This window comes from Carcharodon carcharias, chromosome 13, assembly GCF_017639515.1.
Source record: "Carcharodon carcharias isolate sCarCar2 chromosome 13, sCarCar2.pri, whole genome shotgun sequence".
In the NCBI taxonomy this organism is placed as follows: domain Eukaryota; kingdom Metazoa; phylum Chordata; class Chondrichthyes; order Lamniformes; family Lamnidae; genus Carcharodon; species Carcharodon carcharias.
Window position 1 is genome coordinate 131,372,871 of NC_054479.1, and position 19,531 is coordinate 131,392,401.

The window sequence follows — 19,531 nt, forward strand, 5'->3', positions numbered from 1 at the left end:
GATTTAAAAAGCTAGTGTCTGTAAAAGTATCCATGAAGCTATTGTCTAAACATGCAACTGGTTCCCTCATGTCCTTGAGGGAAAGCGGCCTGGTCTTTCTACCTGGTCTGGCCGAAATGTGACTGCAGACCCACAATCAATGAGGTTGACTCTTAACTGCCTCCTGAAGTGGCTGCGCCAGCCACTCTAGGGCAATTCTGGATGGGCAATAAATGCTAGTCATGCCATGTCCCAAGAATGAAGATGCTTCTCTTAAATTCTTGCAAGAATTTAAAACACCTTGGGTATTTTGCTGTGTTAAAGAAGCTATATAAATGCAGATTGTTGTTGTTAGCAAGTCTGCCAGCAACCTGCCGGTACCTGGACCAAATTGCTGTTCTGCATCCATGCACCCGGAGAGAGTGAATATTGGCTTGTCTGAGGACGGCCATTACACCTGAACTCAATCCAGCTGTCGCCTGACTTCGACAAGCCTGCACGAGTCACCAGCTGGTGATTGGGAGTGGGAAAACTTCCCTTTCCCCTGATGTCCCCACCTTAATCACAAGCTCCTTGAGAGCATCGATGGTTACCCTATGAATGGATGGGTTGAGACTGGGTACCCTTGTCACAGATCCTGCCTGGGACCCTCCAGGGTCAGCAGAGCGCAGTTCTGCATTGAGCCACTGGAGGCAGGATTTGTTTTGTTTGAAGGCGTAAAAATATAGAAAAGATACACCATAGAGGAGGCCATTCAGATTGTCGTCTCTGTGTTGGATCTTTGAGAAAGCAGTGGTGCTTAGTCCACAACCCCTTCCTTTTGATCCGTAACTCTAAGCTCCTCGTCTTCAAGTACCTGCCCACTTTCCTTTTAAAATAATTTATTGAGTCAGCTCTCTCCACCTTTTCAGTTGTTTGTACCTTTTCTGGTGGAGTGTTCCAGATCCCAAAGATTCTCTGAGCCTGAGGTGTGATTATGTTCTGTTGAAATCAGCGCCATCCATTTTCAAATAAACATGCTGCCACTGCCCGGCTCTCTTGTTGTATTAAGTAGATTTCATTAGTTCTATGTTTGTGTTGATGGATGCAGTTTGATATAAGCTCTGGCATCTAGTATCTGTGTAGAGTGTGTCCCAGACATTTATGGATTGGCCCAAGTTCATCACTGATGTAGTGCCTGGGCATGATTGTGTTTCCATATATTCCAAACTTTACATCCCCTATATTGCTGCAGTATGTGTTAACCTGTTCTGTTCACCCCACTGTAACCTCTGCTGAGAGAGGCAGGCTTTATTTCAAGTGCAATTGCATTGATACCCCTGAAGCAGCTACATAACAGGAAACAAATGGCTTTGCATTGAAACCAATTCCTTGCTCATTTGTCCCACATTATAACTCACTTCTGTTCCATCATTATCAATATTGCTGGAATCCATTTATAATCTAAATTCCCATCTAGAGGCAGGCGAGCTGGCAATGTCCTAATTCACTCACCGTAGAGATGAAGGAAATGATGCTTCTGTTACTGTGTGATTACTGTTTCTTTATGGTGAACATTCCTGCACTAATTTCCCATTGTTTAGTCCATTAGGATCAGTATAGTGCACCTCACGGCTCAATGGAAACTAGCAGAGCAAGTCACAAATCACTTCCGTATCCAGCTGTGGATCGACTGAATCTTAGTCCTTGGTGTTCAAATGATTACTTTCAGACAAAAGCCTCTCTGTATCACAATGTGTTCCACTCGCTGTTGTCCTGAAGTCCTGACTTAGGCTTGTGGTACCATGGGGGCTGCTCACTCTGAGCATACCTCGGGCTTATTGGCCATTCTTAACCTCTAAATGGCCCCTCAGGACCAGAGAGAGAAATCATGGGCCCTGGTGCTTGTCCTGTTTCTGGGCCCCTTATTCCCTCTCCCCTTTAACACCCCCCACCCCCCCACCTCAGTCAAGCAAGTTATTTTTTCCTCCTTTCACAATTCACCAAACAATCACAGAAACGCCCTCGTGAAATGATAATGCCCATTGTTGGCATCGGGGAACAAATATCACATATGCAGCATGGGTCATTAATATTAAGAGCAGCAACAATATAATGCAGTGTTAGTTTATATGTGCCCTAAAGGTGATCTCACCACGTGCAATATTGTTATTTTGACAGGAAAATATCCCGTTAGTTATTTATAACACTGTGCAGATGATAACTGATTTTGGTGACTACCTCATTAACATGTTCTACACATTGCACCATATGTACATGTTGACCATAAATTCATAGTTGGGAGAAAGATTCTATACTTGCAACCAAGATTGCAAGAAACCTTTTCCACTCTTGTTTTATATATTTTGACTTCCTGTTCTGTGTAGAAAAGAAAGACCATCTCCATGCTGCACCTTGCATTGTTTCATTGCTGGAGAGCTGTAGAAAGGAGAGAGGGAGGGGAGGGGGGGAGGAGAGGTGATGGTCCTATTCATTTGCTGCTGCTTAAGCTCCCTCTTCCCTCCCCAACCACACTGACACAGCACTCACTCACCCCACTCAAGATAGCTCCATATCACTGGAAGCAAAGTTCCAGTTCCCTTGGAGTGGCTTGTGCTGCAGATGTGGACAACAGCCGGGGTCTAGCCTGGTTCAAGGCTGTGACAGCTCCCCTGGCCTGTTCTAGCCTTGTTACTGGCAGAGACTCCTTCTGTTCTTTCATTTCTGTCCCTTCTCTTTGGAAGATGTCATCACAAATCGTTCAGTGCAGCTGAAAGACTCCTGTGTGGTGGCATTGTGGGAACAGCCAGAATAACTGCTCCAGTTCCTCCAATCGCAGGTTCCCTCTCTGCCACCCTTGCTGTTCCTCCAATCAAAGATTCTGTTTCTGCAGGAGTGCAAGAGCATAAGAGAGGGAACCTGTGATTGGAGAAGCTGGAGCAATGACTAACTTGAGCATTGAATGCACAGTCTTGTCTTGTCTTATTAGTTTCCACAATAGATTGTATTCAACAAGTCTTAGCAACTTCAAGGGAAGATAACATGAGAGTTCAAAACAAAGCTATCAGCAGTACACACACACCTGCAGATCCGGTCATACATTATAATTTATTCATTTCTTTTTCATACATAAAATGAAATGCATTGCTAGATGACCTTTATGGACCAATCAGTGTGAGGGAGAGAGGAACAGACAGCACCATGCGTAGCCGCTGGAAAACCAGCTTGGCAAGCAAATCACCAGAATTCAAAGAACGAAAGGAAGAGCTTGCATTTATCTAGCATGGTAGAGACAGATTGGAGGAGCAGCTCTGTCTTTCCTTGCCTACTGTTCCTTCAATCACTGTTCTGCTGTCAGTTCCCGCTCTCAGCAGCTGATAATGATTTTTTTTTTAAAAAGAAAACCTGTTAGTTGTCGAGAGCAGGAAGGATCTTTGTGCAGTTTCTTGGTTAACCGGCTTTTTAAAAAAAATCAGAGCTTCGCTGTGAACAGGCACAACTGCTACCTTTGGACAGCATTGTGGTTTTCAGGTGGGTTTTTTAAAATGAAACTGCTCGAAAGTTGGAAGCAACAGTTCCAACTCGCAGCAACTGTTGGCACAACTGACAGTGCCCTTTTTTTTCATAGTTGGACTTTCAGGTCTAAAGCTCTGGCTGCTCAGCCTGGACAACAATATGAACTCCATTTATGACAATGAGCCTAGGCCCCCTTTAGCCCAGATGACTCATCATTCAAAAAATCTGATACCAGGGAGCAGGAACTGAAGAGGAAAAGATGATGAGCAGGTGTGCATTCCAGATCAGCAAGGAAGAGAGTTCTAAGTCTGCTCAGGTACCCGAGTCACAGACAGGGGCCAGAACCTTTAGGATGATGGGGGCTTGGTCAATGGGGAACACATCCCCGCTGACTCCAAGAGCCCCGCTACCATTTTAAGCTCTAACGAACATTGATTGGCAGTGGGAGGACTTCCGCCCCTCACTCGGGAGGAAGCCCCACCTTGGAGAGCTGCCAGCCAAACAGATTGGCCAGCGACTCTCCAGCCCCTCCAGGAACAGAGCTGCAGCGGCCAAATGAAGCACTGCAAGGAGCTTCCTGAGCCCAAGTCCAAGAGAACCAGAGGAAAAGGTAAGTGTCAGGGTTCAGGGCAGGAAGGGTAGGGAAGGCCTGCGAGGGTCGTGAGGGGTGGGTGATTGGGGTCTTTGGGGACAGGCTGGAGAGGGAGGGGGGATCTGCAGGTCACTGGGCCTTAAAGGGAGGGTGCCCCCAGTTAGAAGGAGACTTCTGATGGAGGCATCTCCCCCCGACCTCCTCCTCTCCACTCCCCACTCACCCCCACCTTCCCGCCCAAGATCTAACTCCCTTCATTTCCGGTCACTCCCCACTGTCATCCACCCACCAGCCCTAAATTGGGGCTGGGCGGGAAACAGCCCTTAAGCGACCATTAAGCGGTCACTTAAGCGCCTTTAATTGGGATAAGGGCGAGGTTCCCATCCGAGGCCCTGCCCACCCCAGCGTGAAATTTCTCCGAGATTGGGCAGGTGGGAACCCAGAGGGAATCCTGTCCCTCCAATTTCAAGCTCCGCCCCCTCCACCCCCACCTCAGAACACGTCTGGGGGGGGTGGTGCGGGAACCATAAAATTCAACAGAGACATTGCTAACAATCAAACCACAACAAACCATCATACCGAAATAAAAAATGTTCTGTTTTTTTAATAGCTGATTTCTATTTAAACTAATTATGATACAATCTCTGATTCTGGCTGGGAGGCATTACTAAGCCTGAGAATGTCAAAGAGGAGTCACATCCGGAGATCAAGGGTCAGTAAAGCTGGGTGGAAACTGGGAACATTTGAATAAATAGTTTTTGGGTTTCAATGTAAAGAACACTCGGTGAGGAAGGAAAGATGGAAGATGGCCAACACCATTTTAATCAGTGGTGAATTCGGAGAATGCTCTGGGACCACGTTGATCATGGTAAATGCTTTTTGATGCACAACCGAACTTTTTTCATGAACATTCTGAGGTTTAGAAGCTGATCAGATTCATGCCTTAGTCACTGATGATGCTGCAGTCATTCAGATGGATGTTCCTTTGGTGCTGTAAAATGAGATGTGCATACTTTGTTGATTGGACATAGAAATATTTGAGACCCAGAACTTTAAGTGATAGGTAATGGGCAAATCAAAAGCAAGAAAAGCAGCTAGAAAATAATCAACAGAAACAACTAAATACTTAGGAAAAAGTTGGCAATCCTGAATTGCCAGTCAAGAGAATCCGCCAATAATTAAAGGAAAATAAAGATGAACTAATTGAATCGCTCAAACATTATTTGTTAGTAATTGAAATTTCTAAGGTCCAAAATAAGGTTTTGAACAATTTTTTAATAAAATTTACATATTTCATGATAACTTGGTTATATCTAGTCAGTTTTTAATACCTATAGGGTCAAATTGCCACTGCTGGTAGTATAGTCCTCCTCTGAGTCAGTAGGTGATGAATTTGAGCCCCACTTCAGTGTAATACCAAGGGAGTGCCGCATTTTCAGAAATGCCATATTTTGGATGAGATGTCAACTGGAGATTCTGTCTGCTCATGTGGACATAAAATGTTCAACTATACAGTTTCTAGTGTTCTGCATGATATTTCTCCCTCAACAAGCATTACCAAAATCAAATCTTCTGATCAGTCATTCATTTACTATTTGTGCAATTGATAATTGCCCGCCACATTCGCCTACCTAACCACTGGAACCAGTTCAAAAGTAATAAGTTGGTTACGAAGCATTTTGGTACATGTGGATAAAAGCAAAATACTGCGGATGCTGGAAACCTGAAATAAGAACAGAAAATGCCGGAAAAGCTCAGCAGGTCTGGCAGCACTTGTGGAGAGAGAAACAGCGTTAACACTTCGAGTCCGTATGATCAGCTCTGAAGAAGAGTCATACGATCTCGAAACGTTAACTCTGTTTCTCTCTCCACAGATGCCACCAGAACTGCTGAGCTTTTCCAGCATTTTCTGGGGGGGTTTTTTTGTTATTGGTATATGATGATTTGCTTAAGTTATATGCAAATGCAAAGTATTTTAATTTTTTTCTGCTATTCTTCACCTTAAGGCTTCAGTCTCACCCAAAGCCATAGACATTGTATTTTGGGCTGTAACTCTGCCAGCTGAAGGCAGATTTTACAGTTTGAGTAGTACTGCTTATAATTACCCAGGATGGTTGAAAAGCAATTAGTGAGCTCAACAGATGCTTCTCTTCAGTTCCTTCATATCTTTTTGGTTATTTTTCAAATTATTTGATGAAAATCTGTAGCTCCAATTACAAGCACTTTATTCGGGTGCTGTTTGTATTAAGTTTATATTAAAAAGAAACAGGATGTTTGTGCGCGAGTGGAATCCACTTCAGACGTGTTGGGCTTACACATACCAGTTGTAGCTGTTGTTTGTGTTCAAATTTATAAACAATCTATAAACCCCAAGCTCCGAGGAATAGAGGGTCTGATTTGATCCTAACTCACCCAGGAGGGGACAGGTTTGGGTTGGATGTTTGTTTCACACCCCTGCCAAATTTACTCTCCGATGAAGTTATTTAGCTCTGTCATTGACCCTCGTGATGTCCAGGACCAGCTCTGAGCATTTATAAGGTGTTGTTTCAAGCTGCTCCTGACCTTCAGGCAGCTTTGCGGGCTTTTAAAAACAAATCAAAACCACAAAGTTGCTCGAAGCAGCAGCACAGCAACTGCCAGCAAAACTGACCCGGCAGTTCTGATTTTTGGTTTAAAGCTGGTCTTTCAGCTCTGAAGCTCTGGCTACTCAGTCTGGACGATGGGAACTCCATTTGCGACAACAAGCCAGACCCCGGCCCCCCCACCCTAGCTCCCGGGCCCCGTTGTTTTACACCTTGTGCACCCGCCTCTCCCCGGCCCTGGACCCCCTCCCCTCCCCCACCCCTGTCACCCATTGACATTGAGCACCAGAACCCTATTCCACTGCAAACAACTATTACATCCAAGTCCACCTCTGCCCTCGCTCCAAGCCCACACTCGGAAGCAGCAACCCTGGCTTTCCTGTTCTCTGTTATTCATGAATTATTGACGACCCTTTCATTCAGTAGCATCGTGAGTCTGTATGGTGTATATCGACACAGTTCCGCCAAGTCACATCCAGGCCTGATCCCAGTCAACTTTCGTATTGTGGAAAGAAAGACAGACTTGCATTTAAGTAGCACCTAGCGCAATCTCAGGACAGCCTAAGGTGCAGGCACTGAAGTACTTTTGCTCCATGGTCACTGATGTCATGTAGGAAACACAGCAGCCAAATGATGCACAGAAAGATCTGACAAACAGAAATGCGGTAATGATTAGATTATCTTTTCTTTTTAAGTCATGTTAGTTGAAGGATAAATATTAGCCAGGAAACTGGGGAGAACTCTCTTGTTCTTTGAAATAGAGGCCATTGGAGCATTTAGGTGCACCAGTGTGGGTGCAGGCAGGGGCCTTTAACATGTCATCCAAAAAGACGGCACCTCTGAGAGAGGAGCGAACAGGAAGGAGGAGAGAACATCTCCACTTACAGGGCGCCCTCTAAAGCATATGACACTGCTGCCTTAATGAGCCTCACAGGAGAATAACAAACACTTTCATAAATAACAAATCAAATATAATGAACTCTTTGGGACCGAGTTGCCACAGCTTCTAATATTTATGGATTAATGTTGTGGGCTCCCTCGGATTTCTTGAAGTATCTTATTGCAGTGAAAGAGCCCTAGTCAATTCCATGTTGTATATGGATTAATCATTGTTTTACACTGTAATCTGTCAGAATTGATATGAAGTTTAATTCTGAAAGGCAAAGTATATTTGAGGCTGTTCTCCTTATTCGCACAGTGAGAGACGTGGCAAAGATCAAGGGTCCACAACAAAACAGTTAGCTGTACATTGCCACAATAGCATGCAGAGATTGTCACCAAATTTGGGGCCCTTGTTGACAGTTCTTTGTGACCTGTGGGACGAGCCTTCCGTATTGTTTTTAAAATGGACGTCTTAGTAATAACGACTGGTTAAGATGTATAATGAATTGTGATGCATATTTTACGAGCAGGTCAGGCGGCAGTAGTGGTAAGGGATGTCCAGCCACAGGTACTCCCACACCTGAATGTACAGTCGGAGGTGTTAATGTCAGGTCACCTTCATTAATATGTTTGAATTGCATGCCACTTACAGTTTGTTGTTACAGCCCCTTTAAGCTGCTGCAAGCCTTTATATCCTGCAGCACACCAAAAAACCCCACATACCACACAAGTGGGCTCCAAATATAAGACACTTCCTCCCCGTGCTTGAAGCCTACTCAAGGTATGCAAATCATACTGGAAATTACAGTAGGAATGAGTGGTCGGGGTGGGGGAGCGCGAGGAGGGGTGGGGGGCGGGGGTCAGGAAGTATCAACTGATCTTGCTTCCAGCAAAAAGAAATCACACCCTGTGGAAAATCTATATTGTCTATCATTTTATCAAAACAAAAACTCCACACCACACCACAGTCACTGAGGAGTCCTGTACCACCCTACAATGCAACACAAGGAGGGAAAAAGTTGAGGGGCAAAAGATAAGGTGTCTTTATGATTGCTTTTTTTTGCCAGACGTGCAAGGTACACAATTCGACCACTATGATCTGTCAGGCCCCAGCCCTGGCAATCGGTCAGAACCAGCAGACTGATAACACGGAGCGTCCTGATGAGTTTGGATTTATCCTGGACAATGTGCAGACGTTGCTGATTTACAACAACACAAACTTCATCTACTACCCCAATCCTGTGTTTGAACCCCTGAGTACCTCGGGAGTTTTGGAACTGAAGCCTGGGTCTCCCATTATCCTGAAGGTAAGAGAGGTCTCGTTTTAAAAAAAAATAAACAATTCTTCATGGGATGTGGGCGTCGCTGGCAAGGCTAGCTCTTATTGCCCATCCCTAATTGCTCTTCAGAACGTGGTGGTGAATTGCCACCTTGAATGGCTGATAGTCCATCTGGCATAGGTACTCCCATGGTGCTTTTTTAATGTAGTGATTAGGTACCACTGAGTGGCTTACTAGGCCATTTCAGAGGACAGTTAGGAGTCAACTGTGAGTCTGGAGTCACATGTAAGCCAGACCACCCCACCCCACTCCCCAAAGGACATTAGTGAACCAGATGGGTTTTTACAACAATCCAGTGGTTTCCTGAACAATATTAATAAGACTGGCATTTTTTTCCAGATGTATTTATTAATTGAATTTGAATTCTCCCCAGCTGCTATGGTGGGATTTAAACTCATAACTCTGGAGCATTAGTCTGGGCCTCTGGATTACCAGTCCAGTAACATAACCACTATGGCGCAAAAGCTTGGTTGAATATAGAGGGACAGAAGATGAGCTTTGTGCTCTGAATCCTCACTGTGCTGCAAACCAGACTGATGACATCTTCTACATTGCTGTCCGGGCTGGGTGTCCCAGCCTAGGTCTTAAAAGCTGATGGACTGTGGGAGGAAAAAAACACTGAGGAAGGTACCTAGGAAAGAAAACTGTGTGGCACAGTGTCCACATTGTCTACTGGGCTCGGTCCAGTCAGCTGTTGACACACTTGAGACTCACTTTCAATGCAAGGCGGTTGCAAAGTGACAGACTGTACACCCCAGAGAGTTTGAACCTTGGCCTCAATTGTTGTTTTTTTTCTGCTTTGTTTTCTTTTCAAATCACAGGGCCGGAACCTCATCCCTTCCGTTGCCGCTGGTAACATGAAGCTGAATTACACGGTGCTGATTGGAGAGAAACCATGTACCGTTACAGTGTCGGACACTCAGCTCCTTTGCGAGTCTCCAAATCTTACCGGACGGCACAGAGTACTGGTGAGTAGGGGTTTATACCAGCAGAGACTGAATTTTATGGTTTAGTTGGTTATTCATGTACCATATCTTGTGACTGAGAGGTATCAACATTTTCTGGTCTAGAGTATTCTGGCCATTAGTGAGATTTCACTTTGTGCGTTTGTTATAATCTCTATTTCTGTTACTGTGCTGCCATGAAAGCCGTCAGATTGAGTAACTGAATCATACAGAGCAAGTAGCCCCCAGATCTGATTCCTCAGCAGAGTCAGTGCAGCAAAGGAACAATCCACATGGTCTCGGTGTTGTAAGGCTGGGCGAGGAGCTGGATGATGTTGGGGAAGTGGCAGGGAATGTTAGCTAGAATTCCCGGCTCCTGATTGACATCCAGAGAGATCTTTGGGAATTGGTGCTGAGTCAGGCTTGGTTGTGAAGTCTCTCAGAATGAAATAGTCTGCTCACTGAATAAGTTCCCACCCGGAGAGTGGGTACCTGCGTGAAATGCCGTAGGGCTGGTCCCAGATAACGCCTTTGATCGAGGTGATGAGAAGCCTGCCAACAACATTAAAAAAAAAAGACCCAGTGAGTTTTTAACCCACGTACGTTCATTGCCCACAAAGTGGGTTGGTGGTGGTGTAGTGGGTGGGAAAGCAAAGGAGGGCTTCAGGCTGCTCGACTCCTGAAGCTTTCTACATTGAAAACTGTGTGGCACGATCTCTACATTGCCAGCTGGCTGTCGTTGCTTTGTTGTTGCTGAGTGTCTGCTATGCAGCCTGTGTCTTTGTTTTAATGTGAGTTGTTCTTTGATGCCACCTTTTCAAAGTAGAGGGGGGGATGCTGAGGTTGGTGTGGTGTCTGGTGAGGAGATACGGACGTGGAAACGGAGGTGGGGACAAAAAGTTATCTTCTGCTCTGATAGAACAGATGTTGAGAAAGTGTTTCTGATCGTGTGGCTGACCAAGAGGACAAAAATATAACATCGTCACCCATAAACCCAATGGCAAATTCAAGAGGAATTTCTTGACTCAGAGCGTGGTTAGAATGTGGAACTCGCTGCCACTTTTGTCCTCCAGGGAGTGGTTGAGGTGAATGGCATATATGCATTTAAGGGAAATTAAGGAAGAGCACATGAGGGAGAAAGGAATAGAAGGAGGCAGTGATAGGGTGAGGTGATATCAGGTGGGAAAAACTCCGTGTAGAGCATGAACAATAGCATGAATGACTTGGGCTGAATGGCCTGCTTCTGTGCTGGAAATTAGTACATAGATAGAAGAACAGTCAGATAGAGAGGCTCAGACAACTAATATCCACGCAGACAGAATTATCTAGGCAATTCACCACTCTCGTACTATAGAGAAGTAGAGGTGGATGCGGTGATTGATGGTCAGATAAACTGCCAGAGACAAAGTGGTTAGATTTATTTTTACTGACGGACCCTGAGGTTAAATGCCATCAATTACAGGACATTAAATGCAACGTTTTTACAGTAATATAATATGATAAATACATTCAATGCTAATTATTTATATAATGGAATAATTCAAGGAACGTTATTAGCTGCAGCAGGATTTTATAACAGTTTCACACAGTGATTGAGTGAGGCAGTAGGAGACAGAAATTTGGTTTAATGTGTGCTATGTTCCCCAAAATGATTTAACAGTGAAGAGTGCATATAACTCTCTGTTATTTGTTTGTGCATCTAGTTTCTTTTTGCTTAATATAACTTTATTTCCATTATCCAGCTCTTCCCCTCTGTTTGTCTTTCCATCTCTACCTATCCATTTAGTTATTATAGAATCATTGACCATCGTTTCGCTCCTTTGTTTTGCTCACTGCCCACCACCGTTCTTCTCCTTGAGGTGGGTCTGTTCCTTGCTGGCCTGTGTTCAAAATAATGAACCGACTTCTTCCCTTCCAGGCGCGGGTTGGAGGCCTGGAGTATTCCCCTGGCACAGTGCACATTTTCCCAGACAGCCCGCTGAGCTTCCCAGCCATAATCAGCATCGGCGCAGCTGGGGGTCTTCTCATCATCTTCATTATTGTGGTACTAATCGCCTATAAGAGGAAATCTCGGGAAAGCGATTTGACGCTGAAGAGGCTACAGATGCAGATGGATAACCTGGAGTCACGGGTAGCCCTGGAATGTAAAGAAGGTAAATTGTGCAGTCGCCTCAACTTTAGACTCTTCCAGTGTCCTTAAGAATGCAATCAATATGGTTGTTCAGTACTCTTGGTAGAAGGCACACTCTGCCATTACAAACTAACTATAACACAGCTCCTTCAAACTTAATGAAAAACTCAGGTTGAGCAAAAGGACCATTTAGTGCAAGGAAGTATCCAACAGTGTTCCCCAGGGGCTGGGTTAAGGACCACTGTTCATTCTGATATATATTAATAACCTGCATTTGAATAAAAAGGGCATAATTTCAAAGTTTGCAGATACAAAGCTCAGAAATGTAATAACCAATGAGGCAAAGAGAAAAGGACCTCAGGAAGACATAGGCTGGTGAAGTGGGCAAATTCATGGCCGATTAAAGTTAACACAAAGAAGGATAAAGTGATATGCTTTGATAAGAAGAATGAGGAGAGGTAAAATACACTAATTGATGTGGTTTTGATGGGGTGCAGGAACAGACCTGAGGCTGTATGTGCACCCTCCGAGCATTGAAGATTGAGAAGAGATTTGATGAGAGTGTTCAGAATCCTGAACAGTTTTGATAAAGGAAATAATGATAAACTGTTTCCATAAACAGAATAATCAGTGACGAAAGGACAAAGGACTCATCTCGGCCTCCTCCTGAGGTCCCGAGCATCACAGATGCCAGTCTTCAGCCAATTCAATTCACTCCATGTAATATCAAGAAATGGCTGAATGCACTGGACAGTGCTAAGCCTATGGGCCCTGACAACATCCTGGTAATAGTACTGAAGACTTGTGCTCCAGAACTAGCCATGGCCCTTAGCCAAGCTGTTCCAGTACAGCTACGACACTGGTGTCTACCTGGCAATATGGAAAATTGCCCAGGTGTGTCGAATCTGCAAAAAGCAGGGCAAATCCAGCCTGGCCAATTTCTGCCCCATCAGTCTACTCTCAATCATGAGCAAAGTGATGGAAGGTGTCATCGACAGCACTTCAAGCGGCACTTACACAACAATAACCTGCTCACTGATGCTCAGTTTGCGTTCCACCAGGGCTACACAGCTCCTGACCTCATTACAGCCTTGGTCCAAACATGGACAAAAGAGCTGAACTCAAGAGAGGAGGTGAGAGTGACTGCCCTTGACATCAAGGCAGCATTTGACCGAATATGGCATCAAGGGCCCCTAGCAAAAGGGCCCCTGGCAAAGTTAATGGGAATCAGGGGGAAATCTCTCCACTGGTTGGAGTCATGCATAGCACAAAAGAAGATGGTTGGTTATTGAAGGTCAGTCATCTCAGCTCCAGGACATCACTGCAGGACTTCCACAGGGTTGTGCCCTAGGCCCAACCATCTTCAGTTGCTTCAGCAATGACCTTCCTTCCATCATAACGTCAGAAGTGGGGATGCTCACCTATGATTGCACAATGTTCAGCATCATTCAAAACTCCTCAGATACTGAAGCAGTCTGTATCCATATGCAGCAAGACCTGGACAATATTCAGGCTTAGGCTGATAGGTGGAAAGTAACATTCATAACACACAAGTGCCAGGAGAGGACCATATCCAACCATAGAGTGTAACCATCGCCCCTAAATGACATTCAATGGCATTACCATCACTGAATTCCCCACTAACAGCACCCTGGGGTTACCATTGACCAGAAACTGAACTGGACTATCCATATAAATACTGTGGCTACACCAGCAGGTCAGAGGTTGGCATTTCTGAGGCGAGTCACTTGCTTCCTAACTCCCCAAAGCCTGTCCACCATCTACAAGGCAGGAGTCAGGCGTGTGATGGAATACTCTCCACTTGCCTGGATAAGTGTGGCTCGAACAACATTCAAGAAGCTCGACATCATCCAGGAAAAAGCAGCCTCCACGATTGACACCCCATGCACCAACTTAAATATTCACTCGCTCCACCACCAATGCACAGTGGCAGCAATGTGTACTATATAGAAGATGCACTGCAGCAACTCACCAAGGCTACTTAGGCAGCACCTTCCAAACCCACGACCGCAATAAATGCTGGCCCTTTCGGAGATGTCCACATCCCATGAAAGAATAAGAAAAAACACAGATTAAGGCGATTGACAAACAATCTAGAGGCAACATGAGGGAAGACATTTTGGCACAGTGAGTTCTTGGAATAGGCTGCCTGAAAGGGTGGTGGAAGCAGATTCAATAAAAACTTTCAAAAAGAAATTGAATAACTACTGGAAGAGCTTACAGTAATTGTGAAAGAACAGGGGAACGCGACTAATTCGATAGCTCTAACAAAGAGCTGGCACGGTCACAATGGGCTGAATGGCCTCCATCTGTGCTGTATCATTCTATGATTTTTATCACAGATATCCATATGTTACGCCTGCCTCTTAATCAGAAGCTCCAGGCTCCAGTCCCACTCCAGAGAGACTTAAAACATGATCCAGACTCACTAGAGGGAGTGCTGCACTGTCGCAGCTGCCCTCCTTCAGGTTTCGGCTTAGCCATAAAATTCTTGTTTTCTACTCTGTTTGTCTATCAAATAAAGCCCAAGGAAACCCATGGGGCAGGATTTGCCCTTGGGTGGGCACAGCAGACGGGCACGGGAACGGCCGCAAAACGGATTGCGATCGAGCTCCGACCATAATTTCACGCTGGCTGGCCAATTAGCATCCCAAGAGCCTCAGCGCTGCTGGGATGGGGGCGGGAGGAGTGCGAGCGCTGAGGTCTGTGCTTGCGTGTGGTGGGGTGGGAGAGAGCGCGCACTGAAAACTCCCTGAAGGCACAGAGACGCCTCAGGGAGCTGAAGGATTACAAAGACAAGAATGAACATTTTCCAAATGATATAAACATGTCCCCACATGTGACTCCGTCACATGAAGAGGGAAATGTAAAAAAACGATGTTAAAATTTTTTGATTGTTTTCTTCAGTAACCGTCGGAAACCTCATCCTGCCCACGGATGAGGTTTCGTACAGAATGCAAAGGCCTTCCGGCTATTCACCCGCCCGCCAATCGAATGGTTGAGCGGGCAGCGAGAAATGCAACTTAATTAATTGCTTAATGGCCTTCAGAGGCCTCTTAATTGTCGGCGGGCACCAGCTGCTGCGCCGACCGAAAGATCACGAGAGTGCGCGATGATGTCAGGACCCTCGGCCGACACCATTGCGCGCTATTTCACTCCCGTTCAGGTCAGGCCGCGTGCCCGCCCGTGGGACCGAAGGTTCTGTCCATAATTCCTACCGACCGGACCCATCAACTCGCCCTGACACTGTTGAAGATTAACGTACGCTGAGCGCCAGGTCTTCCTGTTCCTGCATTCCAGTGAAAACTGTAAGAAGTAGGGTGGATCCAAAAAGCTGTGACTCCTGATATTCATGATCTTTGGCACAGTCCTCAGACTGTTAGAACCTGACGGGTTAGTCTAAAATAAAATAATAATTTCTATTTACTTTTAGTAGACAAGCCATCATTATCCTATCAGCATGTTTCATTGTGGTGTTCATTTCGTTAATGGCTGTGTAATTAATAGGGCTGCCTGTGTTTCTTGCTGAGCCCTTTTAACTCTAAAATATTTCTCTTTGGCAGCCTTTGCAGAGCTTCAGACTGATATCAATGAGCTGACCAGTGATTTAGACGGTACAGGGATCCCCTTCCTAGATTACCGGGCCTATACCATGCGAGTTCTCTTCCCAGGAATCGAAGACCATCCCGTTCTCCGAGAGTTGGAGGTAAGGGGATACTGGTAGCAGGAACAAGCAGATAGTTCAGGTCTGACGGGCCTCCCTAAAAGCCTGGAATTTGGCTTAGGCCCTCTTAGCATTGAAACCTGTGTCAGGCACAGTGAGCTGGAGTGACGTCCTTCTCTGCTGCTATCTTCCACAGTCCTAGATAAGAAACGGGAGAAAGGAGGGAAGAAGGGAGTGGAGGGAAGTGCAGCGAGCAAGAGAGAGGGAGAGAAATGGGGAGATGGGAGCAAAGAGAAATGGGAGGGAGGGAAACGTGAAAGACAAAACGAGACCCAAAAGAGAGATTTGCATTTATCAACTGTCTATCACAATCTCAGGAGGTCCCAAAGTGCTTTGCAGTCAACGGAGTACTTTTGAAGTATAGTCACTGATAAAGGAAATGAGGTAACCACTTTGTGCATAGCAAGCTCCCATAAACAGCAAAGTGATAGTGACCAGATAATCTAGTTTTGGGTCGCTTATTGGGGGATAAATTATGCCAGGACATAGGGGAGAACTCCCCTACTCTCCATCAAATTACATTCACCCAAGAGGACAGACGCAGGTCTTGGTTTAACATCTCAAGAGAAGGATGGCATTTCTGACAGTGCAGCAGTCCTTCAGTACTGCGATGCACCGTCAGCCTAGATTTTGTGCTGAAGAAGTGGGATTGGAATCTGTACCTGCTACCTTCGAATTCAGAATCAAGAGTGGCTGCTGTGATGTCAGACGAGAGATGAAGGGAACAGCCACGAGGCAGAAGGAGAAAAAAGAAATGCATTCTATAGATAATGGATATTTGGAATTGAATTCTTAGTCTAATTGAGGGTGTTATGTAACTGTCATGTTGTATCTTGACAGCAAAACTACAGCTCAAGGGTTTTCAAGAATAATTTTAATCTGTAATGTAGATGACAGCCTTGGGCTCGGTGTCTAGTATGGTTTAAATTAGTCACATTTAAAACATGCTGACACCCCTGGCAGGGGCTGTGACAGAAGCACATGAAACGTTTGCAAAGTAACATCGCTGACAGAAATTTCTCGCCTCCTCTGGCCTGCAGTTGTGGGATCAGGGGAGGTCAATCTTTAGTGTTGTCAGCAAACCTGGGCATACGACCCTCTGCTCCTTCCCCTACGCCATTTAATGGCGTATCTCCCTCAGAGAGCTCAGTTGGTTAAATGCACTGAAAACCAGATCTGGCAATCCCAGCGGTGGTTCCCTTTGGGGAAGTTCAACAGTCAAATGGCTTGGATGAAAGAGCGGAGAGCCATATACCCAAGTTTGATGACGACACTATGTTAGTCAATAGATTCAGCGAGTGGGCAAAACTGGGAAGTATGAGGGCATTCAGTTTGAGCCCAAGAAAGAGACCAGAGTTTCCTAAATGCTGAGGAACTCAGGGAGTGTGGAGGAGCTGAGAGATCTCAGTAGGGGGGAAAAAGCAGCCAAAATTCCCACTTGGTAATTAGTGCATGGAATTAAAATTGCTGGGCTTGGCTGTGATCACTCCCATGGTCAAAGAGCCCATTGAGACTTGCTGTTTTGGCTCAAGCATGAAGAGTTGGGTAAGGTGCTGGAAAACTTTTTCTGTAAAAATAAAAAAAAATGCCCATACTGAACAGAGGCAGGAAAGAAATGAGTCGGCAGGATTAAGATGGGTGCAATTCCATCTCCATGTACTCCAACAACGTGCAACTGAAAAGAAAATTCCAACATGATATGAAAAGCATTTTTGCTGCAGCCCTGTAAGTATCTCTGAAGTCGCCCACCGCGCAGATGGTACAACAGTCATGGTCGCTGTGCCAAGTTGTGAACTGGGACTCAATAAATCAAACATTCATAGGTGAGACCAGGAGCCTCTCACTTTGACCCTTAGCGACGCATTTCTTTTTAATATGTCTTCCTGAAGCTTTGGCTCGTGATCGAGGTTGGCTAAATGACACATTACATAAGGTCCAGGTATTTTACTGTTGTTTTGTCCGTCACGCTGCGTGTTTACACCTGTTTGTAATTAGGTCCTCTAACCTATGGTGAACAAACGGATCAAACTCGCTTCAGATTAGATGCAGCCGTAACTTCCAAGCTGCAGCGTATCGTATCTGGGGGATACCCCAAAGGTGTGCCAGGGAACCCCCCCCAACCCCCACTCCCCTGAAGCTCCCAGGTAAGGATTGCACGGCAATTGCCCAAGTGCAAGCTTCCTTTGGGCAATTGCCCTGCACTATGAACTATCCAAAAACTGCGATTTAAATCGCAAACGTCGGATGGTTCTGGCTGTCTTACAGAAATTGAACAGACTCTCACCTAGCCCCCAAGGGAATCCCATCATCCCTGACTACTTCCCCTACCCTTTCCCACAGGACTTCCCCCCAGCCCCATGGGGCTCCTCCTTCCACCAGGGCCCCCCACCCCCCACTTCCCCACAGGGCTCTCCCTCCCCACGCAACTTCCCCCTCCCCCCCCACAAACAAGACTCACCCCCCGCCCCCGCCACAGCCCCCAACTACACCCACACGTCCAACCCAACCCGACCCCAACCCCCAAGGACTGGCTTGACCCGACCTGACCCACTCCCCTCCACCCCCACCCCCCAACCACCTCACCCAAAAAGCCCAACCCAACCCAACTCCCACCGCACCACTCCCTCACCGCAAAACCAAGGCCCGGCAAGACCGGACACCAAACTCCTCTCCCCCCCAAAGTCTGATTCCCCCCTCGACCCCTCACTCTGCCCCCAAATCCTACCCACTTACCTTACACACTTGGCAAAGACCTTTAAACCTGGCTGGACCCTTAAACTTAGCTGGTTTACAGCAGCTAGTGCTGTAAAAAAGGGGGCAAGGCTTACTTACCTTCAACTCTACAGCCCTCAACACTGGACCCCGGGGACGTGCCGCACTGCCCAGATATCCCCCGCTTGAGTTGGAAGTTCGGTCGTGATAAGGTTGGCTAGATTTCAAGATAAGAACCTTCGAGCAGAGTGACAATCCGACTCAATTGCCACTCCATCGGAAGTTACAGTCCATGGTGTTTTAGCAGCATTTTGGAGATGAGATTCCTCTATCCTATCCAATTTCCTGATGGAAAATGGAAATCAGAGACATTGTTCATACTCTTTGCTGACTTTATAGGAAACAAAATCAGAAATGGCTGGAGCCTCTGGAGCGGGACTTGAATGCGTAACCTTCTAACTGTGCCGTGGGGTGGTGGGGGAAGAGTTGATAACAGAAAAGAAACTTGTTAAATGGGTATCTTTCGGTGCGGCTGCTAGATTGTTCCAGACTGGATGGGCAGAGACTTTGAGGCAGGGTAGCCAACTATCTGTATGGCTTTTGAAGGGAAGCTTGAGAAAAAATAGTATGAGGTGTGAAATATAATCATCCTTGTTTTAGTGGGTTTGATAAAGAGGCTGTAAACTGTATACTACCCAAGAGAACCAATTTCCTCCTTTGCAGTCTATTTATTTCCTGTCATTTGGATGCCTTTAAGCAGCCCAGGATCACGGCTCCTGGCAGCTAAGCACATTACCCAGCAAGCGGCAGACCCACTTAACTTGACCATTATTCATAGCTTCACAGATTGCCTTCACGTCACCCTCGTTCTATGTCCAGTCATGGTCCCCTTTCTATTTCTAGCATTAGTTAAATCAAATAGTCTGATAAATATTAAAGACTTCATAAAATTAGCTCACTGCTTACCTTCCCATTATTTTTTGTTCTCGTTCAATATTTTGTTGCTCCGTCCAGTGAAGCACCAATTTATCGTAAAAGTGGAAGCCATGTTTCCAGTTGATAAAATTGCAGGATGATACAATGCAGAAGGAGGCTATTCAGCCCATTGCGTCTGTGCTGGCTCTTTCAA

At 45.8% G+C, this 19,531-nt stretch overlaps 1 protein-coding gene across 3 annotated transcripts in view; it reads left to right on the forward strand.

Moving 5' to 3' along the window:
• Positions 1-19,531, forward strand: part of plxna4 (plexin A4) — a 701,383-nt gene that overhangs the window by 597,094 nt on the left and 84,758 nt on the right. For all 3 annotated transcript variants that reach the window (XM_041202720.1, XM_041202719.1, XM_041202718.1), the window contains exons 18-21: positions 8,598-8,837; positions 9,692-9,838; positions 11,733-11,967; positions 15,530-15,672. In XM_041202720.1, coding sequence (XP_041058654.1) covers positions 8,598-8,837; positions 9,692-9,838; positions 11,733-11,967; positions 15,530-15,672 — 765 coding nt within the window. The remainder of the gene's footprint in view (positions 1-8,597; positions 8,838-9,691; positions 9,839-11,732; positions 11,968-15,529; positions 15,673-19,531) is intronic.